The sequence below is a fragment of the Anser brachyrhynchus genome (assembly GCF_964034855.1).
Source record: "Anser brachyrhynchus genome assembly, chromosome: 15".
In the NCBI taxonomy this organism is placed as follows: Eukaryota; Metazoa; Chordata; class Aves; order Anseriformes; family Anatidae; genus Anser; species Anser brachyrhynchus.
In genome coordinates this window covers 1,264,495-1,288,556 of record NC_137733.1, presented here as the reverse complement: position 1 = coordinate 1,288,556, position 24,062 = coordinate 1,264,495, and the positions used below count along the sequence as shown (strand labels likewise).

The following is a 24,062-nucleotide window of genomic DNA, read 5'->3' as shown; positions in this document are numbered from 1 at the left end:
TTCCTCTGTGATCCAGACCTAGGAATATTGCTAACAGACTGGTATTTTCAAAAAGTGCTCTGAGTAATCATCGCCAGTATTCCCCCGAGAGAAATTTCACACTTACCTAACATCATCTATACATGTAATTTTAATAGAGCCAACAAAATACAATAAATGTAAAATCATGTGTATCCTATGGGTGACATTTCAGCATCCAGGGATTTAAGCATATAAAGGCTACAGATTTGAGGTAAATCCTACAGCTAGCTGCTTTTGTTGTGGCGATAGCATCTCTGAAAGCTGCCAAATGGCAACTACAGAGCCTCCAGGCCCTCACAAACTTCAGAAGGACAACTGGAATAAGCAAAACCACTATTTGTAGCTTTGAGAAGCTGCCGGTATTCTTTACTCTCATCCCTGGTAAGTGTAGGTTCACAGTTTATGACACCCCCACGAGTGCCTAACCTCCTCTATTGCCATTTATCTTGTACGTGACATATGCTAGATGTTTGACATAATTAATTACAGGTGGTTTTGTACCACACCACAACGAGCTTTCAAGCTAGTTTTAAACATGACAACGTAGGGCTAGAGATAAGGAAATACAAGCTTCAGAATTACAGAAATCATACATAAAAAAAGGAAAAGAGAGGAGCGAGACCAGGAATACCAAGTTTTTTTGTTTACCTTAAGTATTTGCTGTCACTAAATCCAACTCTGTATGCAAACCACAGCCCCACGGCCCTCCAAAGACTTGGAAATTTTGCCAACAAATCAGCCACAGACTTCTGAATCTTAACAGCAGCTGATGCTTTCAGAAAACAGTTTCTTGATCTACTCAGCTACCACAGTCACAAATCTGTATCTTAAACACATACTGAGAACTCTCTCTCACAGTCCAGCCCATCAATCAGTCCTTAACTCCTGTATTTATAGCCCTGTCCTCCTTCACCCACCCTCTGCACTAAGCCCTAGGGAAGACCTGGAATAAACCTAAACAAACATTTCTTTTGCAAGCTCAGAAATGGCTAGCTCAGGAACTACGACACCTTAGTACAGGGGGTTCTACGCTTCTTGGGGTTACTCACATTTGAATTATGCATATGTGTATTTCTCATCCTCAACAAAATCCACCGCTGTTAATGCCCTATAGCCTCATCATTGGAGGCTCCCTCATCAGAGGGACAAATTAAAATACATTGCAATGCATAATCTATTCATTCGTATGATGAAAGAGTTTCAGTATTAAAAAAAAACATTGCGTAAGACAAAGCAAAGGAAAATGGGTAGCAAAATGTTACAAAGCAAGATCTAATTTAGAATCTTACTAAAAATCATTTCAAGTAAAAGTAACTTCTCTTGCTAGAAAATAAATAAATCTTTTCCTGATAGAAGAAAGGAAATGTTTGAAACATCAATTAAAAACTTTAAGAAAGAGAAGCTGTGGCATTCTTTAAAAAAATGACAACAATAAAAACACATTCAAATGCCTAACTGGACTAACGTGAGGGAAGTCTGTTGATCTCTCTCTTTTTTTTTTTTTCTTTTAATAATACTCTCTTATCTCCAGAGAAAAAGGAAAATAAAAAAGAATTTCCGTTTATCGTGGAACAGTCTCAAATATATACCGTGCCATGAAACATGTATATTGACAGGTTACTTTTAAGTCTAAAGGAGAATCAAGTCACTGGATACATGCATTTCTAGGCATGTGGAAAGATGTATTAGAAGATACAGAAAATTCTTGGTATTGATTAAATAGTCAGGACCACAAAATAGCCCTTAAAAATAGACCCTTTCCAGCTAGGCAACACAATTCTTGTGGAAGCAATATAAGCAACTTGAAGCTTTTATTCCAGTTCCCTGGAGTCTTAAAGATGAAAGAGATATCAAACTGAGCATCATCTGAGTGTCCTGTTTCCTGGACTTTCTGATTCTTTTTGTTAAGCACTTGGTGAAACAAGAGTCCATAAGACACAAAAATAATACATTTTCTAACACTGCAACAGAGGCATATTTCCTCACTCCCACTCACCACCTTTAAAGCAGCATATGGTTAAGGTGGAAATGACTTTGAACCTGCCACTGGAGGACTTCTGCCCTAAGCAGGAGATGTACATGTCTGAAAACAGTCTGATGCAGGAGTGCTTAAGAGAGCACAGTACAAGAGCATTACCCAAACAAACTTTGTATTCACTGTCACTTCATCCCCATCTGCTTGTTAATTCTTCCCCATCTGCTTGTTAACAGGTTCTGAGGTTATACGCTTACTTTACTCAAGATCATTTGCATTTTCACAAGGCATACAAAGGGGCTCACATTTCATTGTACTTATGAGAGGACTAAATGTTAAAATCTAAAACTTCTGGATTGTTGTGGTTGCAGCATGTAAAAGAGGGAGGAGATTCTGCTCCCTCAGCAGAATTTGGAGAACTTAAATCAAAAAAACACAGATCAAATACACTACCAAATCTTATCTTTTTTCCTTGGCAAGAACTGAAGAATTCAGGCAGTACATTACCAGCTACCCAGGTCTAAAAGGCTATGCTGGCTGCCAACACTTCTTGACCTGTTTCTTCATGGCTTGCCAGAAAAGGAGAAACAGTACAATGCTTCTGATTTACTGCTATGCAAGGTCCAAATGTTTGCTGACGGCACAAGATATAAATTTTACCTCCATTCCTCATATATATTTCAAGTTGTTAAATTGAATTATCCTCAGTAAGATCAACTGTGCCTAAATAGAGCATTCGTGATTACAAATGGCCTTAAATAGACCCTTTTGCAGTGGAATGCAAAGTTGATATCACAATTTTCACAAAAGCAGTTTCATTTGCTCAGTGTCCATCTTTCTAACAGCTGGCTGCCTGGAGCATGAGCTTTTCTCCCGCTTTTCCCGCTAAACTCTCAGGGAACAATTTAACCTCTGATATTCCAACTTATGAAAGAAGGAAAAACCTCACAATACTGAGATCATTGCAGTCAGAGCTATGGATAGATTTCAGGTAACAAGACCTTTAAAGGAAGGTTCAGCATTGCTAGCTATCTAGGTGGGGAAGATCAAAGAGAATCCAATAGAAGAGGAAAATGATGGAAGGCTGCAAGCCACCTCATCTCCAGTCAGTGTTGCTTTGAGCAGGTGATGGGAACAGACACCTTCCAGAGGTCCTTTCAAACCTGTTTTTTTCTTTGATTAAGATCCTCAGTGACTAATGAAGACCTTTGTAATTAACAGAATGTGGTCAGACTTAGAGACCTGTATTGAAACATCTTGAGCAATCACGGTACTCTGATTCAAAGTATTACAATACTGCCCTATTTGATACCCTTTTCAGTTTTACACTTGGATCTTTGAAGAGGGATAGCTAATGGTACAGAACCAGTCACAGAATGGCACAATAAAAATTAGTTCTTAATGAGCTTCAGATACTTCCCAAGTGGTTGTTCCATTGCATCAGAATTTCAAATTATTTTAACATCAGTACATGTGTATATCAATACGAAGTGGTACATCACCCGTAACTCCTATTACTTGAGATAGTTTGTCAACTCAAATTTGTGGAAGCCTTTTCAGGGCATGGAAATGTAAACTAAAATTATAGCAGCATGCAAAATCGCTGCAGAAAGTCCTGTCACTGAGGTGACACACCATTCTCCCAGCCCCAAGAGGGCTGGTGGTCTTGTTCATCTCACAGTGATACAAGCACTCCCCTGTAATGCCAACACAGAATTAAGTCCCAAAGTTGATTTAGTCCCTACAGACTAAAGTTATAATATTTGGCTGAAAAACACTAAATTTCCTCATGAAGCTTTTTTTGAAGCTTTTTTTTTTTTTTTTTTTTTTTGCCTCCACAGCTTTCAAAGCTCTTCATTCCTCCAGCCTTGGTCCCTGTTAGTTTCGAGGTGTGACCAGGAGAATTGCATTAAAAAGTCTAGCAATATTAATAAAAGGGGTTGCTGAACTCCACAAGACAGCAATGAAACGCAGAAGATACTTCCTAATTGCTGAGTGGTATTGAGCCCACGGTATTGTCCCCATCCACAGGTGATAGAAATAATGCGCAACAAAAGTTCAATGAATGGAAAAATTCCTCTGCACCTGAGATCGGTGCCATAAGACAAAACAAAAAAAATCTTAGCTGAGAATGCAAAATGGAACAAAACACTTGTCTTAGATCTGCAAAGATAGACCGAAAGTGTTGAATACACTATAGCAATAAAAAAAAACAATACTTTTCAAAGAAGGTAACTTTTTCTTAAAATATTTGTACACACATGGAGGAAAACACAGACATAGATCAAAGCAGAGAAAAACCTGCTGCACTTAGGATCGTCTCTTGCAGGATTTTACCCACATGAGTGAGCACGGTTTCAGTGACAGATCCTTAAGCTCAGCCTTCACCCCTTCCAGCTCAGAAGATTAAACTGTTCTGGTCCAGTGAACCTGGGCAGCAGCAAAGCTGGCCAAAGGCCATTCCTTCAATGGGTGTGAATTGAGAATGAGCATCTGAAAACTGAAATCTGCAGCTGCTGCTTTTACACTCCTTTCAGGGAAGACTGAGAGCAGTGTTGGACATCAAGCAGCAAGTATTACCTGACAAATTTTAAAGGTTTTGGCAGGTACCAGGAGACCCTCTCTAGTAAAAAACTGCAGAAGAACAATGTTTTTATCTGTATTGAGGAGAGTCACTGGTAGAGAAAGAAGTGGTAGGATATCAGCATTTTTAAAGCAAGTAAAATGTGGACTGGATCAAACACACAGTAGATTTGACTTGGGACAGTATCTATGAGCCCACTACGAAAACAAACTGACAAACAACAACAACAACAACAAAAGTAGCATTCAGATATCAGGTTGCTCAGGATCACTGGATCCTAACAGGCATGGTAAGGAGAACATTACCATCAACAATGTAGCATTGTTTTTAATTGACCCAAAAAGCCAGCTGTCAAGGTATTTCCAGTCTGCCAAATGAGTTTTTAGGTGTGTGGGAGGACACCTCAGACTCTAATATGTTTATGACAAAGAAAATTTCCATTAGGGTGGAAAACTGAGTGAAAACAATCAAATAGAGGAGAAAGTGAGGAAAAGCCTCCAGCATATTCTGACAAATTAAGGGATATATTCACAAGGTTACTACAGCATGTCTATGATCAATTCTCATACTAGCTATGCACGAAAAAAAACCCTCCATGATTGTGCCATACCCCATTCAAAGTTAGTCAAACCAAGAACCTTCAACAATTATTCTATCTGTAATGTTGTTACAGTTGTTGCAGTTAGCTATGAAACTTAGACTGGTCATGGGGAGGTTGAAATTCACTGTATTTAGAAAGGTCTAAAATTAAACCACTTCCTGCACAGACATCATTTAGGAACTGGCACCACCCTGTGACATCGGCGAGGCTTGGTAGCATTACAGGGTTTTTGTGAGCGTCTATTTTTGTGATCCTGAAACGTTCTGAGAAGTCTTCTCAGAATGATGGGGTCATTCTTGCTGTTCTCATATCAAAATCATTTAGTCTTTCCTTGTGAAAGGACTGGATGAATCCATTGATAGTTGCATCCTCATCCAATGTTAACCAATTCTTCCAGCAGGTTAAGGCAGAGGTTTGACATGCTGCTGAAAGAGAACTTGTGCTTTTATTTCCATCATGAAATACGTTCATCTAGAAAATACCTATATGGACACATTCAAAGTTCATTCACATTTTGGAAAGAGGCCAGATGTCATACAATCTTCACAAGGTTGCTTTAAAAGCTAGCTCAGTTCCTTGATCTGGTTCACAGCACAGCCGTACAAACATTGTGCTGGCACAACAGATGTCTGGGGGAAGGTGAGGAAACAGGCATGCTTTATGTCATATTGCTATCAAAAACAACCTACTGTGAAGCCATAGCCCCTGCGTACAGACAATATACAGATACCTCCAGGATGAAGTCATCTGAAAAGAAAAATTTACAACACCCTACAGGCAGAAAGCAAATCATAAGTTCTCTATCTTCCATTTTCTGTAGCTTATTAAACAATAGTAACCGTTCCAAATATTAGCTTAAATGAAAAGAAGCTACATGACACAAAAAGGGGAGAAAAAAAAAAAAAGGGCATCCAAATGCTATATTATCGTTATAATCAACAGGAAAAGCATTGCCATAGGCATGATACCAAAAAAAAAAAAATCTGTCAAAACTGAGTATCAGAAGTGATGCAACTACAAATCTATTATCTAACTCTGATATTAAGCAGGGTTACTTCCTGCCTCGGACTGGACCAAAGAATGTGCTATTTTTGTAAAAGGCATGCCTATCTGAAGCCCAGAAAGGGCCACTGTTATCTAGCCAGATTTCTGGCACACAGTCCTGACTTGAATTTATTCCTTCTGGGACTACAGTATGTACTTTGGAAGGAGATCAACCTAGATTTCCACATTTTTAGTGGAGCATTCATCTCAGTCCATCCATCACAGCAGTAAAATCTTCCAATATTTAATCACTCTCAGAGTTAAAATCTCCCTGTCTTCTGTCAATTTGAACTCAAATACCTTTCATCCCAACCCATTGTTACTCAGCTGAAGAGAAAGGTCTGTTGTCCATTTAATTACAGGTCCAGACACCAGCTCACTTTATTCTGGCCCGAAAAAAACACTAATAGCTTTGAATTCTTGCTGAAGCAACATTTCCAGCTTATTTTAAGTCTCCCATGGTTCTCATGGGAGAAAGTGGGGTTGGTTGATTTTGTTCCCCAACAGATTTCCTCATTAAAGTCTCCAGAACTGGAAAGTCAATGCTCACACTTAGCCAGGAACAGCTTCACTATTCCTTCTCTGAACTCCTCCACTAGTAAAAAGATTGCATTTGCTCTTTCACCCCTAACAGAAGGGTTTCTGGTGGGCAATCAGCAAATATAAACCGTTTTAAAAGTCAAAGAGTCACCTTTCTGAATGTGCACCCATAATCTTTAGTCTAAATGTCCAGCCTAGGCTGGTCCCAGGCTTGCTAGAAGTACCTCTGCTGAACACACATTTCCATTTGGGTTTATATTTTGTAGTGGTGGTCTGTAGGATATCAATGCTATTAGTCAACTGAGTGCATGACTTCTGGACACTGTGTAACTTTTCTCAAAAACTCATGAAGCATAACCAAATTAAAGGTCTTACAGAACCATATTTAATCAATACTATTACTTTTAATCTCATTACAAATTATAATTAGATTATTTTTCATTTTAATTGACACTAACTATCTTACTCTCCTAATTCTCTATTAATCAAGTCATGTAACAGCTGTTCCACTATTTTACCTGAAACTGATGTAGGGTTGAGGCAAGAAATCCCCAGCTCATTCTGTTTGCTTTCTTTGGTACACATTTAATGTTCCATAATTTATTTGCTGAACAGAATCCGTCAGCTTTAACACTACAGAAAACTCGTTGTCCAGTTCTTCAGCATCAGATCCACGGAACTACTGATTTTTAAGTCTTTTTAATAACGGTCATGTAGCTTGAGAATTACTGTTAAAAAGTATTTCACTATCATTATATGAATGACTTTACCTGATTATTTTTCAAAATCTGAGCAAAAATATCTTCTAAATACTTCTGCCATTTCTCATCGAGTCCTTGTGTCCCAAGGTTCAAAGAGAAGAGCGCCCCTAAAATACTCCAGTTCTACTGATAACCTACTTTTGATTATACTGAGATCTATTTATATGGAAGATGCATTCTTACCAGTCTTCTGTGCAATTACACACAATGTAGGGCTAAGCATAATTTATAATCATCTCAAATAAAAGTTTTTGTGGACAAAAGCTATAAAAAAGCATCTATCTTCTTGTTGTCAACATGCCACAGGATGCAGGAGCACCTTTGGGAATGGTTTAGCTGCAGGTTCTTTCTGTGGATTGTCTCAACATCAAAACACATTGCTGACATAGTCCATTCTCTCAAAGGTGTATATGTATAATGATGAATATACTGTTAAGTAGCTACTGCTTAAAAGTGCTCATTACTGATATCCAGACTGCTGACTGGAAGAGAGAAAAAGTATTCTGGAGGGGAAAAAAGAAACAGAACCCACTTATCCAGCCTGCCTACAATGACAAGATAAATCAAAAAAAATCTCAAAATGCACCAGCTAAAGGAGAAGCTTCAGTACAAATGACTTGCTCCTTAATCTAAACTATAAAGTGTTGTACATTTATTTTCACTTCTGGAATGGCCCAAACTATGATAAAATAGAGATTCACCTCTTGGCAGCAAAGCCCACCAAGAGATCTCTTTTATCCAAAAGTGACTGATTGTACACAAATGATGCACTGGTCTTAAGAGAAACTGAGGATTTTCACCAATAAAACTTAGATTTGCATTATACACGCTATCAACACTGTTATTACTAAGTCTTACCTCCTCTGTAAACTACGTCACTGCAGGACAATAATCTAAGGTGGGGATCGATCTCTTCTGCCAAGCACCAAGTGATATGACGAGGAAATGACCTCCAGTTGCACCAGGGGAGGTTCAGACTGGTTATTAGGAAAAATTTCTTCACTGAAGGGGTTGTGGAGCATTGGAACAGGCTGCATCACCTGAACAGGTGAGCCACCATCCCTGGAGGTCTTCAAAAAACATGTAGATGTGGTGCTTAGGGACATGGTTTAATGGTGGACTTGGCAGTGCTACGTTAATGGTTGGACTTAATGATCTTAGAGGTCTTTTCCAACCTAAATGATTCTATGGTTCTATGATTTTAAAAAGTCATGGAGATGCTAATGAGATGCTGTTGTGAAAAGTATCAAGTATACAGCAATCAGACACCATCTTTGAAACTTAATATTAAAAAAACAGGAAACAATTGATGGAAGGAGGAAGAAAACAGCTTGTAAGGAATATTCTGCAGCCTGTTTTCATTTGTCCATGGAATTGTTTAAAGGTGAGAAATTTCAAAAAATTGACATCCCCAAAAGAAAAGAAAAAACGGTAAAAAATTGCAATCAGACTTTTTTTTTAAAAAAAAAAACAACTCTCCCTGCTTCTGCACCTCACAGAATCAAACATGTAAAAGAAGAATAATGGGACCGAAATGACACCTCAACTCATTCAAGCCTAAAATGAACATTAAAAAAAAAAAATTCTATTTTGTCAACATGCAGACTATTAAGAAGTTCTCACAAAAACAAACAAACAAACAAAAAAAGAACACTTGAAAAGACACACGCTCAGGTTATGAATACAGATGAAAAACAGGCGTGTAGGCAAATTATCAGAAGAGGCTGCTTATGCTCATCCCCCATTTCTCTCTGTTCTGCTGTTCTTCTTGCACCAAGCCATGCCCCACACCAACCACCGACCTTATTATGGCCTCATTATGATGAAGAGCCAAGCGAGCTCAGTGCCCCGTGAGCCAGCTCTGAGCAGCACACAGACGCTGGTGGTCCACAGGCTCCCCTCGGCTGCTTGGCGCACAGCAGAAGGACCCATGCCTGTGTGGGTCATTCAAACAAATATTATTCACAGGCTATTCAAACAGATTTTCTTCCTTGCCACTCAGCATCTTCAGTCAGCAAATACCGTTCGCTTCATTTAAATTTGATAAGAATGTTTCTGGGCATTCACTATCCTTATTTATTTCTCATTTCTCCCTACCAGCAAATGCCAGCTTATTTATACCAAGACCCTGATAAAATCTGTGCAACACCTGTCATGCTGGAGTCTTCCCCAACTTCGGCTGAGCAAGAGAGTCTAATGTGACTTGATATTATACAAATTTCACTTTCTACACCGCTGCTAAAAACTGCCACACTGGCTGGAGGATTGCCTAGCCAACTACAAAGATTGCTTGCAAACCTGTGGCTGCCCAAAAAGCCATTTTTAAACTATTTTGTGTTCCAGTGGCTCTTCTAAGCAGCCACCATTGAACCTGACAGCAGCAGAAGCCCCTGTCACACAAGCTTCCCATTTGATAAAGTCTGGAGTTTGATGGCCCATCCTACCCACAGGTGCACCTGCAGCACATACAGCTGCTGCCACAACACAAAGTTTATTTATAGCATCTGTAGTACATAGTATCTAAATATATATACTACCCGCAAACTTCCAAATACTCATAATTTTTACAGAAATGTACTGCTCTTTAGACTGTTTTAATAAAATGACCCTATAGCATTTTTCAGCAGAGAATGAAATGTCAATTCTTTTCTTCCTTTAAAAGAATTCCTTCCAGCATTGGACAGAAATCCACAAATACAGACAAATCAGGAAGGAAAGGTCAGCATTAATCTGAAGCACTGAGGGTTAAAACAAATGACTAAGACAACCTCACAAAACTTCATAGTCACCACTGCACCAGGAACCCAGCACTGCTCATCTTCCATGTACTGCTCTGGCTCCTTGAGAAAACATCCACTTTGCAATATTTAAATTATTTGCAATAACTCAAGAGTTCTTTTTCCTAAGCTCATGAGTTTCCTGCTCATATCCCTGCTCCCCAGGAGAAATATAATTTAGAGAGAGGATCTGAAACAAACAGAGCAATATGCTAAGAAAATAAGAAGACTGAAGAAGTTATGACTAAAGAAAACCACTAATGACTGCTCTGCTAGCTTAGGACGCAGCAGATCCGCTTCTTCTCCTATTTTCCCTTCCCATCACATTAATAACTGCAAATGAAAAGTTTTTATGTAAGTTACATGTAAAACCAGATTACCTGATTCTTTCCTGCTGATATGTCCATCTAGAAGTGCACCAGATGCAGGTGACTACTCAGCTCCAAGGACAACCTGCAACCGTGGCAGCTGATGGGCCCACAGGTGCTGGGACTGGTGCTTGGAGGGGAAGTGCTGACCTCACCATCATGACCTGGAGCATGCCATTTTCTCAAAACTATTAACACTTCACAGAATTTTGTACAATTTAGTTCTTGCAAAGCAGAGACGTTTCCAGGAAGACTCAGACATCCTGCACAGGCACTTTCAGAAGCATGAGTTAAAAAGTTCCAAATGAACAGTGGTACCACAATGGGCAATAATTGTGGCCACTTTCTTCAGAATTCCTGCAACTTTAGATTTCAAATCACCATCATTCAATGTTTATGAAAATTATAATCTTAAACTGCTCAGTGTTAAGGTGTACTCCTCTAAGACTTTCAGTGTTTTATTATTTTTTTCTCAAAGGGAGACAACGCTGAGTTGTTTGGTTTGTTGTAGTGACAGTTATCAGTACGACCATGTGAAACATCAATTCTCATTCTCACCAGAAAATTCTGTGATAGGCCAGTCCACTCTAAGAGACATGTCAATCCAAACAAAAATATCTACTGAGGATTTAGGGACCAAATTACATTGTCAGTTCTACTACATTATTCCTGTGTATTTAATAAAGCTTTTAAGAAAAAGGCACCCTAGGACCATTGTCTTTTCATTCAAAATTAATGAGCTCTATTAATCTATCAAATATGTATTTTTATTGGATCTCACATAGCTCCCTCCAGGCAAGGGCACTTTAAAACTAATTAAATAGAAACCACCACATTCACTGCAGTTTGTGCTCAGCTGAGGGTACTGCTTCCATGCTTTGCTACTGAGCCTTTTCCATTAACATGCCATCAAACTTTTTCAGATTATGTGTAACTATACAAACTGGTATGAATTAACAAGTCTGAAGTTAATCCTTCATTTTTATACATCTGCCTATAAAAAGGAGATAAGTACCAGTTTCATAGAAGCACAAAATATCCCAAGTTGGAAGGGACCCACAAGGATCACCAAGTCCAACTCCTGGCTCCACACAAAAAGCATAACAGTGAAAAGCATAAATTCTCTTCAGAAAAGCTTAAGAGTAGCCACGAATGCCCTAACAGATCAGACAATTAATTAGCTATGGTCTTTTAGGGACAGCAAACACATCTTGCTGGAGCATCCTATGAAGTGATACATAATTCATGCTAGTTCCTAAATCTTCATCCCATCTTTCCTGTTTCACACACCAATGATAACACTATATGCTGTGTTGTTGATTTCTCTAGATTACTGACAATGAACATGCTGAAGCAATGAAGGACCTGGATATTAAAATCCAACCAAGCTGCTGTGCATCTGCAAGGGCATCTGACCTGCATGACTAAGGTAGGCAGTATGCTTATAATGAATCTAGCAAACAAACACTAGGTTGCAAGATAAAATGAAATTACACCACCAAATCTCACAAGCAGACAGTGATGTCTTCAGCTAGGGTATTACACAAATGCACAGAAGTACAAAGGACAAGTCCATGCTCGCTGGTGTCCACAGGACAGGGGAGCCAGCACTGTGTCAGCTGAGACAAGGGCAGGCAGTAGGGATCGGTTAAGACCTTTGAGCTCACTGGCTCTGCTGTAGGAAGCCAAATAACAAAGAATTCAACTGATTCACCTTCCCCAGTATCTGTGAAGAGAAATTGTTTCACAAATAATGTGGAAAGCATGAAGATAAAACTTGCAAGTTGGTTAAAACATGGCTTAACAAATTGCTAGGTGTCGAGCTTGCCTTGTGAGGATAAGCAGACAACAACATCAGACCTGGATGGGAAATTTCTTAATTTATAGAGAGGTCATTTTCACCTGGAACTTTGAAGTTTGTAGAATTCTTTTCTGAAAGTGATCCTATGACAAAATAGCACTTTCCTGTGATACAGAGATTTTCTAACTGAGACACAGAACATTTCTGAGACATTTTTGCAATCTGAGGCATAGATTTGTTGCCACTCTTAAGGAGATTTTCAACAGAGTTTGTATAGCCAGGTCACTTACATTGTAAACAACAGAGGATTTTGCTGTGGATCCCAGGATTTTACAAGCAATCTATCCAAGGAGAGAAACTTTCCCAGTATGAAATCAGGCCTCACTCAGTCAGACGGAATCTCAAGGCACTTCCCGAAACTCACCAGCACACTCAACAGAAAATGTCACAGTTCCCTAGCACATATTATAGGTGAGACAAAAGCGCTAAACAGCTTACCAAGCAGCATCAGGCTAATTAACATCATATCAGCTCTAATTGGAAGTGATTCAGCAGTCTCAGCCTTGCAGTAAAAGTCGTTTCAGGACTCACTGATGTGAAAGGCTAATACTGACATCAAGAAATGTGCGGTTATCAAGCGCTCGAATCCCAAAAGAAAGCTGTACAGTAATTTTTCACTGGAGAGAGGTCTGCAGTCACCAGCAAGAGATAAGCCAGGCACTGTGTTGCTATTTCCTTCACGTTACTTTATTCAAAGTTGCTTTTGCAAGCACACGGAACAATGTGTGCTGGCTAAAGCACCTCTTTCCTACTAGTGAGGGGGACCACAACGGAGAACAGGATCTAAACCTCAGCGCCTGCAACGTTTGGAGGTTCACTGTTCTTCCCAAGTTCTTTCACACAATCCAAGACCCTCATATATTAACTCAACTGTCCAGGCCTCACAGAGCAACATCCATCAAAGTTTTAATGAAGATACAATTGATGCTTGCATTCTTCAGGTCATGCAAACTCTGACCTACATCTCTGCTATGAGTAGTGAGAACCTCATCAGTTTGACAAACTACTTAAAGTTAAGTTCTGATGAGCATCTTTGTCTAGAGTGTGGACTTCAGGGATGCAGCCAAAATAGGCAAAGAATGAGATATTTTTAAAACCAAATGAACTTCAGCCACCTCTTACAGCACATCCTTTACTAGTTACTGCTGTTTAGCTAAATACAGAGGGATGAGGAAAACTAACAAATTAAAAAGCCCACCACAATCATTTTATTAAATCATAATGAATTATCCCTTCTTTACTAGCAGATAAAATTTTTAGAGGATTTGTTCTGAAGACTGAGCCCTTCATACAAAACTATATAAAATCCACCTTATTGTGCTGTGGTATAAACATGGCAATGCTTCCTTTCTAAATGAGCTGTTTAAGCTGAAGTGTTTAAACTCCAGTTTAAATACTCCAGTTGTTTTCCAGAGTTGCCAACAGGAAAACTACTCACAGCATGTAATACAACAGCTGAAACCCAAAACGGCTTCCAAACTCAGGAGTCAGTGTGTGGAGGCACACAATTGAGTGTGAAGGTATCCCACACCCCTTTCATCCCACAGAAGCCGTGCTTAATACATAACAAAAATTGTTCAGAAGAGAAAGTTCAGAAGTACTAATGGAAGCCTGAGCTATTTCCAAGGTGCTCCCTTGGTTTTAACAATTACTTTTGCGAAAGGATATCTTACACAGAAAGAGTACAGCACCGTAAAAATGAGCTCCAAGGACACATTTCATATTTAAGTATAGTCTATTATCAAGATATAACATTTTCATGCATCATTTTATATTAAGGGAAGCTGTGTAGTCTGGGAAATAGCAGTGTCTAGCTCTTGCTGGCATAAAAGTCCTCATCTGTGCAATGACAGAAGAGTAATATGAGTCACAGATGAAAATTTAGCTTCTCTTATACCTGTTTTTGTACCAAGTGTAAGAAGTCCATAATTTTATGACTTATTTCAGAGACAGCAACAGATGGACAAAACCTTTGCTTCCGTCATGCTGTTCACATGCCCTGTGACAGTCTGGTCCTCCACTGAGGCGTCAGCAGTCCTCTGCTGCCATGCTTACCCCAGGGAGATGTGTCACTGAGTGACACTGTCACAGAGCCCTGATGTCTGCTTTCCCCATCTCTGTCATTCCGTACGGTCCTCAGATATCCACATTATCTGTCTTGTTCCTTGTGTGATAGCTAGTTTAATCTGTATTTCAAGATGAAGCAGTGACTTAACAGAGGGAGTATTGAGCTAAAAATCTAGATCTAAATTCTAATGGTCTGTCAGCTAGAGTAATTCTTCTTGGTCCTGGTCTCTATTGCAGCCCATTAAATCACTGTGATGGCAATGTATTGAAAGTAGCAAGGAAGCATATGATGTAAAACACCATCAGAGTAAAAAGGTTAGAAAAGAAATATGACAAAATAACACAAGTCCATCTCAAGAGAGGCAAACTGAAAAGGTGAAAGCCAGCCTGCTCCATGGAACAAGAGTGACTCAGAGTCACTGCTTCCTCCTTACCCTGCAGTGGGCAAGCACCACTTTAGTGAAAAGCTTTTGCTTTTAATGTCTAATACTGATATAACACTGAGGAAACAATGGCAGAAATCTAAATGATTTAGTACTAATGCCTAAATGATTTAGTACTAATCACACAAATTCATTTGTCATTTTAGGAAATCCCACCCTAAATGATTTAATTAATTACCTCTACTAATATTAGGGAGTTCTTTTTTGGCCTTAAAATTATACAAGGCAAGGAGAGGGAGCATCATGTACTTTACCAGGGCCAGTGCTATTTGCACAATCATTCTAAAATTCTTTCTCTCTGCTGCTGTTTCTCTTCTACAACCTTACTAGCCCATTGGACAAAAAATACAATTTCTTTGATGATGAACAGTTAAATCAGAACTTTCCACTGGAAAGATCTGGAGGTCCCAATGCACTTCCAAGCACCAAACCCCTCTGCTGAACACTTCTTGCTACGCAATGCAAGGTCCAAAACTGAATGACCACAGAAATACTATTTTCTCAGAAATTTTAGAATAGGGCTCTGCAAGTCAGACTTCAGGAATACAAAGTTGGATAAAAATAATATAGCCTGCTATTGCCAATTTTGTATCTGCACCTATACCAAGATGACTTCAGTAGGCAGAGTGTGTGATGTTCATTAAGCTGACAAACCCAGCAGCTAACATGCACGCCAAAACTTTCTTGGAATAGCATGCAGTCTCAGAGGAAAAGGCCAGGAGTACAAATGTTCTGCACCAACATATACACAATCAGCTACAAAACCCTTGCTCTCTAAGCCAGGAAGGCTTATGCAAACTAAATGAAAGGAAACTAAAATGGACGCATCAGGCTAACAAAAATAGGCTTCTTTCAATTAATAAAACATTCCAGACTTTAGCATGTAAAAATTAAAAAGTTAATATGACAATAGGCAAGTGAAGTTCATTTATTTTTGGACTGTGCATTTGAGTCATTTCAAGTGCACATAAAAGGTTCTTCCCTAATTCATATGGCTTTTTAGTAGTCTGTATAATGCAAGAACTAACTGTAGAAACTAGGAGTCTAGAATATGACTTCACTGCAGTTGATAGAAATGGAACAGCGAATGAAGTATCCATTCAATATCTGCTCTGAACTGGAACATGATATGACTTACCAAATTATGTTAACTCTAATTTGGAAAAAAGAAAAAAAAAGTCACTATAACTTAAATATTTGCTCAAAATTACTGTCAGAAAGTCCATCAAAGCACTACTAGGATGAAATCTTAAGTCCTGCTTCATTATTAATACTTCATTAACACCTTTTGTAGTAGTGATTTCTATTTCTGTAGTGATTTCTGAAGAACGGGCTTTTCATTTTTAATCTCTGTACATCACGGCCTCTCAGTCCATTCTGTGGTGCTGTGACAGAGCAGTTAATGCTGTGCTGATTTTACCTTCATACCTGTGTTTTGTCTCATTGATTGAAAAATCATCAAAACAAGTTTATGCTTATTTGAAGCTAATATCTAGGCTGCCTCACTTGTAAATGAAGGTGTAAATAGACAGCTTAGCATGTTAATAAGATAAGAACATTCCTACTTCATTTTCAGGGAGACTCATGCTCTGATCATTTCCATCGGTGATTAAAGTATTAAAGCTACAAAGGGGGTGAAGGGCCTAGAGGGGAAGACATACGAGGAGCGGCTGAGGTCACTTGGCTTGTTCAGCCTGGAAAAGAGGAGGCTGAGGGGAGACCTCATCATGGCCTGCAGCTTCCTCATGAGGGGGAGTGGAGGGGCAGGCGCCGATCTATTCTCCTTAGTCACCAGTGATAGGACCTGAGGGAATGGTGTCAAGCTGCGGCAGGGAAGGTTCAGGCTGGACATCAGGAAGAGGTTCTTCACCAAGAGGGTGATCGCGCACTGGAACAGGCTCCCCAGGGACGCAGTCACGGCACCAAGCCTGTCAGAGTTTAAGAAGCATTTGGACTGTGCTCTCAGTCACACGGTGTGAATTTTTGGGTAGGTCTGTGTGGTGCCAGGAGTTGATGATCCTTGTGGGTCCCTTCCAACTCGGGATATTCTATGATTATATTGCTACAACAATTAATACTTTTCAGTTTCCTGACAGTCTTCTGACTCTTCTGTTTCGGATTTCAAAGCAATTTACCAATATGAATGAACAAATTCTCTATACCGATATTGCAAGTATATTTGTTTTTCCAAAGGGGAGAGCGATGTCCTGAGTGATACATACAGACACATTTGAAACTGGCCTCGGCCTGCATAGCCGGAGAGCTGACAAAATACTTCACTGCTCCCACTATGGTTCAGGATTTGTTTACAGTCCACATTTCTGAGTATGAAGGCCTACATTTCTCACTTCACAGGTTGAACTGGCAGTCAAGAGTGCAAACTGCATTTTAGGATGCATTAAACACATCAGAGGCAGCTGGTAAAAAGAGGTGGTTCTCCTACTGTATCTAGTGTTAGTGCAGCCCTACCTTGAATATTGCAGGTAGTTCTGGGCTCCACAGTCTAAAAAGGATGCTAAGGCCCTTCAAAGAGTCCAGAGGACTGCAATAAAGCTGGTAACAGGGCTGAAGGCATGTTCTGTGAGGAGAGGCTGAGGGCACAGGGGTTGCCCAGTCAGGAGGAGAGGAGGCCGAGTGGTGGCTTCATGGCTCCACAGCTCCCTGAGGAGGGGAAGCGCAGAGGGTGGTGCTGGTCTCTGGTCCTGGGAACCAGCAATGAGATGCGGGGCATGGCTCAGAGCTGTGCCTGGGGAGGGTAATACCGAGCACCAGAAAATAGTCTTTGCCCGGGAGGGTAGTCAGACACTGGGCTGGGCTTCCTGGGGGGTGGTTGGTGGTCACGAGGCACGTAGATAATGCCCTCAGGAACATACTTGAACCTTTGGTCAGCCCTGAAGTGCTCAGGCAGTTGGACTTGGTGATCTTTGTAGGTCCTTTCCAACTGAACTGTTCTATTCTGCTCTAAAATAAGAAAGGACTAAGGAAAACATAACAATCAGATGAATAACAAATGACTATTAGATTTTCCAGCCAAATTACTGGGTTTTTTTTATTCACCAAATTCTGATAACACTTAATGTAACTGGATGTAGGAAAGTTATCTCATTTCATGTGTATTCTCAACTCAGATAATTCAGGGTAAAAATAATAACTACCAATCCACAATAATTAAGACTCTCCCTCAAAGACTCTTCCTCAAAAATAAAATTGTATGAATATCAGCAGTTGCAAATTTTGAAATTTGAAACCAAACTAAAAAAATAGCTCCATGTGTGTATTTTTTCCAACACACATTTACGAATGCAACTTTTGGCAACTACAGACATCCAAAAGAAGATAATTGGCTATCTTTTTGATATGCCCTATAAGTTCAGAAATAATATTTAAGAACGCATTAGCGCACAGGTGACCCAAAAAACATCAAGCACTTTATCACTGTGCTTCCCTACCCTATTAACAGAAAAAGAAGCCCCCAGGCAAGAAGAATATAACTGTTGCAAACAAATGCCAGTAAAGTGGACTAACTTCAGGCTGCTGATCATCAGTCAGCACTAAATGGTGGCTCTCTCTGACATTATAGCCAAGTGGAGTCCTGAGAATAGCTTTCCAGACCATTAGAAAGGGCAGGATGACTGATACAAAGATGACATCTCAGAGTTATGCAGCTTAATGTGCTGTGCACCTTTTAAGGAAATATCTATTTAATTAGTCAACATATTTTAAGCACCTGCTACCGCTTCCTTTAAAACCTCAGTTTCCTTGTGCCCTTAGTAAGCCCTGTGGCTGCTTCAGGAAACACCAGCACAGATAGAAGCTAAGGTTTGATGCAAACAGAAAATGAGTGGGGAAATTTAGGAATATTTCAAGGACCTATAATTTCAGTGAACATGATATGTGGCTTCTGAGTGACTGTGATATGTTGCTAAATGAGTATCCTCTCTTTCCTAATAATGAAGCTCATCTAATCCTTAGCAAGAAAAACGTCTTAACGTAGGGAGGTAGGGGAAGAACATCCTGAAAGTCTTAAGCTTTTGGAAAGGCTTTCACTACTGCTCAACAAAATATAGGATGTATAAATGCCTGAAAACTCTAGGTATACAAGAATTCAAACGGAGTAAGCAGAACCATAATGATATCTGTGATTATACCAGATGTAGAGTCAGAAATTCTTTCATTAAATATCTAACCAAGTAATAGGACCAGTAACTGATCTTATTAATTCCTGTTTCCACAAATAAATACATGTCTCACAAATACAATTATCTCATGCAGTATGGAGGGGGGGAAAAAAAAAAAAAAGTGCCCTGCTAAAAGTGGAAGTTGTAAATTACTAAAAAAAATGCTACTTACATTAGCTACAGCTTTTAAATGAGTCTTAAGTCACTGGACTATGAAGCAACTTCAATTTATTATGTAAGCAAAATGCCAAGTGCTACTTCTATGTTTGTATAAAAAGCTACTAAGAAAATGCCATCACTTAACCACTCCTTTACTGATTTTCATTCCAGAGTGAAAGTGACTAAGGCCTCATCAATGCTGCCATCTACAGAGCACTTCTCCTTCCTAAAAGGATATTTCTAGCTTTAAATTAAGACCTTGAGATTTTGCATTGCCTGATAACAAGCTGTTTGGGAACCAAGTGCACATCACCTGATCTTTCCAGTTGCAGCAATCCCAAATAAAGCTACACCCTATGCATTTTTTTTCCTAGGGGAAAAAAGGGAAAAGCCAAGGCATAACCATGACTTCCAAACAATCTCAGAGACAGTCATATTCACTCACACTGCTGCAGCTAATGTCACCTGCAGTAGTAATGCGTCACAAACCTCAGCAGTTTACAGAGAATATAAAAATCAAGGAAGAATAGTGAAAAATTAGCACATAAATAGCTGAATAAAAACTATAAAAAATGCTTTCAGTGTAGCCAGGAACATTTTCACCTTTCTTATGCTTAAAAATATATATAAATAGTAATAATAATAGAAGATTTGTAAGTAAAATGATTCTTTCTGATAAATGCATTCTACCTCAAAACATAACTTTTTCTATCTCAGCTACAACTGCTTCATGAATTCACAACTTTCAGAAGGTACAAATAAATCTCTATGTAGCAAAGAACTAAGTGATGAATATGATAAAATTAGTATGTAAATACAAATAGAAACTGATAAAAGGATCTCTAAGGCATCATTTTGTCTTGGTTTACAGTTGAGATAACATATAGTTTGAAAGGGCGTTCTGAATTACATAAGCTACAAACCCAGGCAGCTTCCTTTAAATACAGAGAAGTCTAACTCTGGGTGGTACCATTATGGTGAAAAACTTTGTTTTGCTGTGTCTTGTCTTCAGTCAGCTCTTCTGCAAACAACAGGTTTCACTGTGTAAAAACATGTTTTAGCCCCAAATCACATTTGCTGCGTTCTCTTCCATAATCACAAAAAGCACTGCGATTAGAAAATTAAATCATGCATTTCCAGTGCTAAACCTTTACTAAATATACTATATCAGCTTAGCTCCACAGCCCCAGAAGTGTTGTTTGCTCTGGAAGAGGGAGCTGGCCCCACTCCTCACTTCACCAGTCCACTGCAGACATGGCAGCTGAACACAGAAAAGGCTGATTTTCTTTCGTGTATAAGGTTCCTGATGAAGTGTATTTGGCTATTCAAGCTGCACACTGTCACTGCCAGGACAGGTTGAAAACCAGGAAAGCAAATGAAGCTTTTATCATGGAGCATTTCCAAAGGCTGCTGCTCAGTGAACCAGGTGTACGGCTTGCCTGGGCTCTTCTTTTGGGAGCAAAACACTTCCAACCACAATACCAGAGCTGTTTCCACAACTTCTGCTTCCCCTGTTGTACAGCTGACTCTGTCCTCTTCCACCTACAGCTCCTTTTGTCCAGAGGATCCCTTAGGAAAAGTGATCCTGCCTTTTCCAAGCCCTACTCCTGCTGAAAGCCCTTCCCAGTTCTGGAAGGGGAGTCAGCAGGGTGCTGCAGTGAGCACACACACCCTAGAAACTAAAAAACATCTATGAAAATGTTCATGGAGCATCAATAATCCCCAGTATAAGTGAACCTGGCATGTAGGTGCTTGACCTCCACAGTGGGTTTTACAGTCACACATATGTCCCTGTCACACTGGCCAGGATTTCCAGTGAGTGACACTTAAAAGCAGAACCTGTCAATAAAAGGGGTGGCATTAACAGATGTGTACATTCAAAGCTTATGTTCATTAGTTTGCAAAATTCAGCCACTAGACAGTAATGTTCCAGTCACTTCTGCACAGCAACGAGATGCTAACATAGATCAGAGACCTGAGCTGCACACGGTCATGAAAACATAATGCTGCTGTCACACACACTGAGCTACTGGACATCAATACCTTCCCATTGCTACTAACCAAAATAAAACTTACAGTGTCTACCAGGAGATTTTTTCTGCCATTTGGCCTGCAGCACCACACACCTGAGGCTGTGTGGAAGATGCTCCTGTAGAGCACCATGCAGATAACAACAACCCAGCTCATGTGCAAGGACGTTATTTCCATTTTACTGCGATGTTCAACAGGGTCTGAGAAGAAATTAACAACCTGCCCCTGATAACTTAAAGAAAGAAATCAAGAAAATTGAAAAGATAATGAAGGCCCTTAGAGCCATTTCTAGCTCGTCCCTCCATTCATGATATACCATGGCATGGAAAGATGCAAGAAGATGAGCACCGGTGGAACAAGACATGTCCTCCACACCATGTATCACGCACCTCGTAGAAAACATGTTAGCAAGCCCAAACGAGCGAAGTTGCATTTCTTTTAATTTCATATACACAGTTTTGCACAAATCAAATTTTGTAGAGGAGTTGCTTCTATTCATCTTCATATGAATTTCAAATACCTAGTTTTATTTTTAAGATGATGGATATCTAGAAGCCAAAGATTTAGGCAGCACATCTGAGGCTTGAAAATACAAAATCTGTTGAAAGCAAAACTGGCTAGGCCAGCTCTGAAATTATCAGCAGAGAGAATACGCTTTAATTAGATATTTTCACCAGCAGGTTCTTGTAGACAGCAAGTACCTGCCTAAAAAAATACAGTGTAAGAAGAAAAGCTGTCAAAACTTTTCAGCAGACATGCAGGCATCACATGGATGAAAGGGACAAATATTTTTGTAAAAGGTCATTGCAATCAATCAGGCTTGCTGCTACTTCTGCTACTAAATTCCCTCTGTCTTTCTTTGCTGGCCTTCCAGGGGAGTGGTAGCAGCTGAGGTTGGACTAAATGATCTTCAAAGGTCCCTTCCCACCCAAACCATCTCATAACTCTATCATTCATTCAACTTTTCCTTGTGTATTTATACATTTGAGTCCTTGTTCAAACATTCAAAACTGGAATGTCTAATGAAAGCCATCCAGGCACTACTTTGCACCTCCAGCCCAATAACCTGCAGCTTTTCCCTTTTCTTACATTCTCAAACTATAATGGAACAACAAAATGAAAAATCTAACTACATAGACTACTAGTAAAAGGATGCCAGCCCTTATCGTATCCATTTGTTCAATTTAACAGCAAAGGATGACCTTTGGCAGTTCATCCCTCAAAGCAAACACCAACTCCACTGTGCAAGTACATGTGCAATCTTTCTTAACCTTTAAAAGGCTTTGAGCACAGAAATGTAAATAGTTACTAACAGCATTACAACATAAAGTCAAATTATTTTGCTCTATGCATGCCAGACAGTAAGTGTGAAGGAAAATGGAAAAGTAGATCTTTTTGCCAAGGGTCTGGAACAGAAGGAAAACCCAACAGGAAGGGGTACCTGTGTCTGCACGGAATGTAACTTCTGATCAGCACTCTTTTTTGAGCTTTCATTTTATTTCTAATAGCATTTTGGGTGCTCTGGTTAACACAGGATCCAGGAACAGAAGATGTTATGAATTGTCACTAAAATGTATTATTAAAGGTGGTTTCCAAAATCTCAAAGCTGTATGGAACACACATAACAGCAGACAGCCCACTACATCTCAATTAGGTAGAAAAAACTCTGTGTAAAACTTTATGAAAATAAGTTTAAATGATTCCCCCTCCCTTCAGGAAGCTGAAAAGCAGCAGCAAGTAACGAGTGAATTCTGACACCACCAGATTACCATCTGCCTAGAGAGATGAAGTTTGCCCAGAAATGGTTAATGCACCAAGGCACAAGGAGGGGAGCATCCAACACCACGATGCGCTCAGCACACATGGGGTGCCAGGCGCAGAGCAGTCCCCGTAGGTTCCTGGGTAACGTTGTGACTCTTCCTTTGATTAGGAGGCTGGCCACTTACAGTCACTGCAGGCTGACTGCTGGATTCAGCGTGACATCCAGTGTAAGACTTCTATAACTGCTCAGCCATAACCAAATATCTGTAACAACATCACTGCATTACCACAACTCTTCCTCTCAGTCTTGATATTCACTGAAATGTTTCCTTGGAGCCGGCCATACCTCTGTTCTCCTCCTGACTGCTGGATCACTGCCCACTGCTTCAGTAACACTGAATCCTTCTCGTCTGTAAGCTCCTTTGAGGTCTCCGCACAAAAGGCACCTAAGCAAAGACTTGCTCGCTTTAGGATCGCTGCCCACACGGACAGAAGCAGGCCCTTTTGTTTCATTGCAGTGAGTAAACAGCCCTTGCATCCACGAGATCTATCACACTAACACCTGCATCATGCAGTCTGGTCCCACTCGCAGTCACTGAAGCATCATTTCTGAGTCTTTGTCACATTCATGTTACCCACTTCCCCAAGCAATATAAAAATACATGTGACAGTAGCCAGCCATGTTTCAACAAATCTGTTTTTGTATGTTAGACGGTATCAATGTACTAGCCTTTTAGCTATTTAGACAGAAGTAGCATTAATAGGTTTCCCAATCACATAATTTGGGGGATTTTATACAAGACATTAACAAAAAAGAGACTATTTAATCTTATTTGAAATTCCTAAAATATTAGTGAGAATTCAGTTTAAAAGATAAAGGAAATAGCCAAG

The 24,062-nt window shown here is 39.7% G+C and overlaps 1 protein-coding gene across 15 annotated transcripts in view; it reads right to left on the bottom strand.

Annotated features, from left to right (window-relative positions):
* The window catches only part of GRIN2A (glutamate ionotropic receptor NMDA type subunit 2A), a 214,984-nt gene that overhangs the window by 108,196 nt on the left and 82,726 nt on the right, over positions 1–24,062 (bottom strand). The window contains exon 1 of one of the 15 annotated variants that reach the window (XM_080556991.1): positions 23,518–24,053. The exons of 13 other annotated variants lie outside the window; for them this stretch is intronic. In XM_080556991.1, coding sequence (XP_080413117.1) covers positions 23,518–23,709 — 192 coding nt within the window. In that variant the 5' untranslated portion in view covers positions 23,710–24,053. One more of the 15 variants, XM_080556984.1, reaches the window with a different exon arrangement.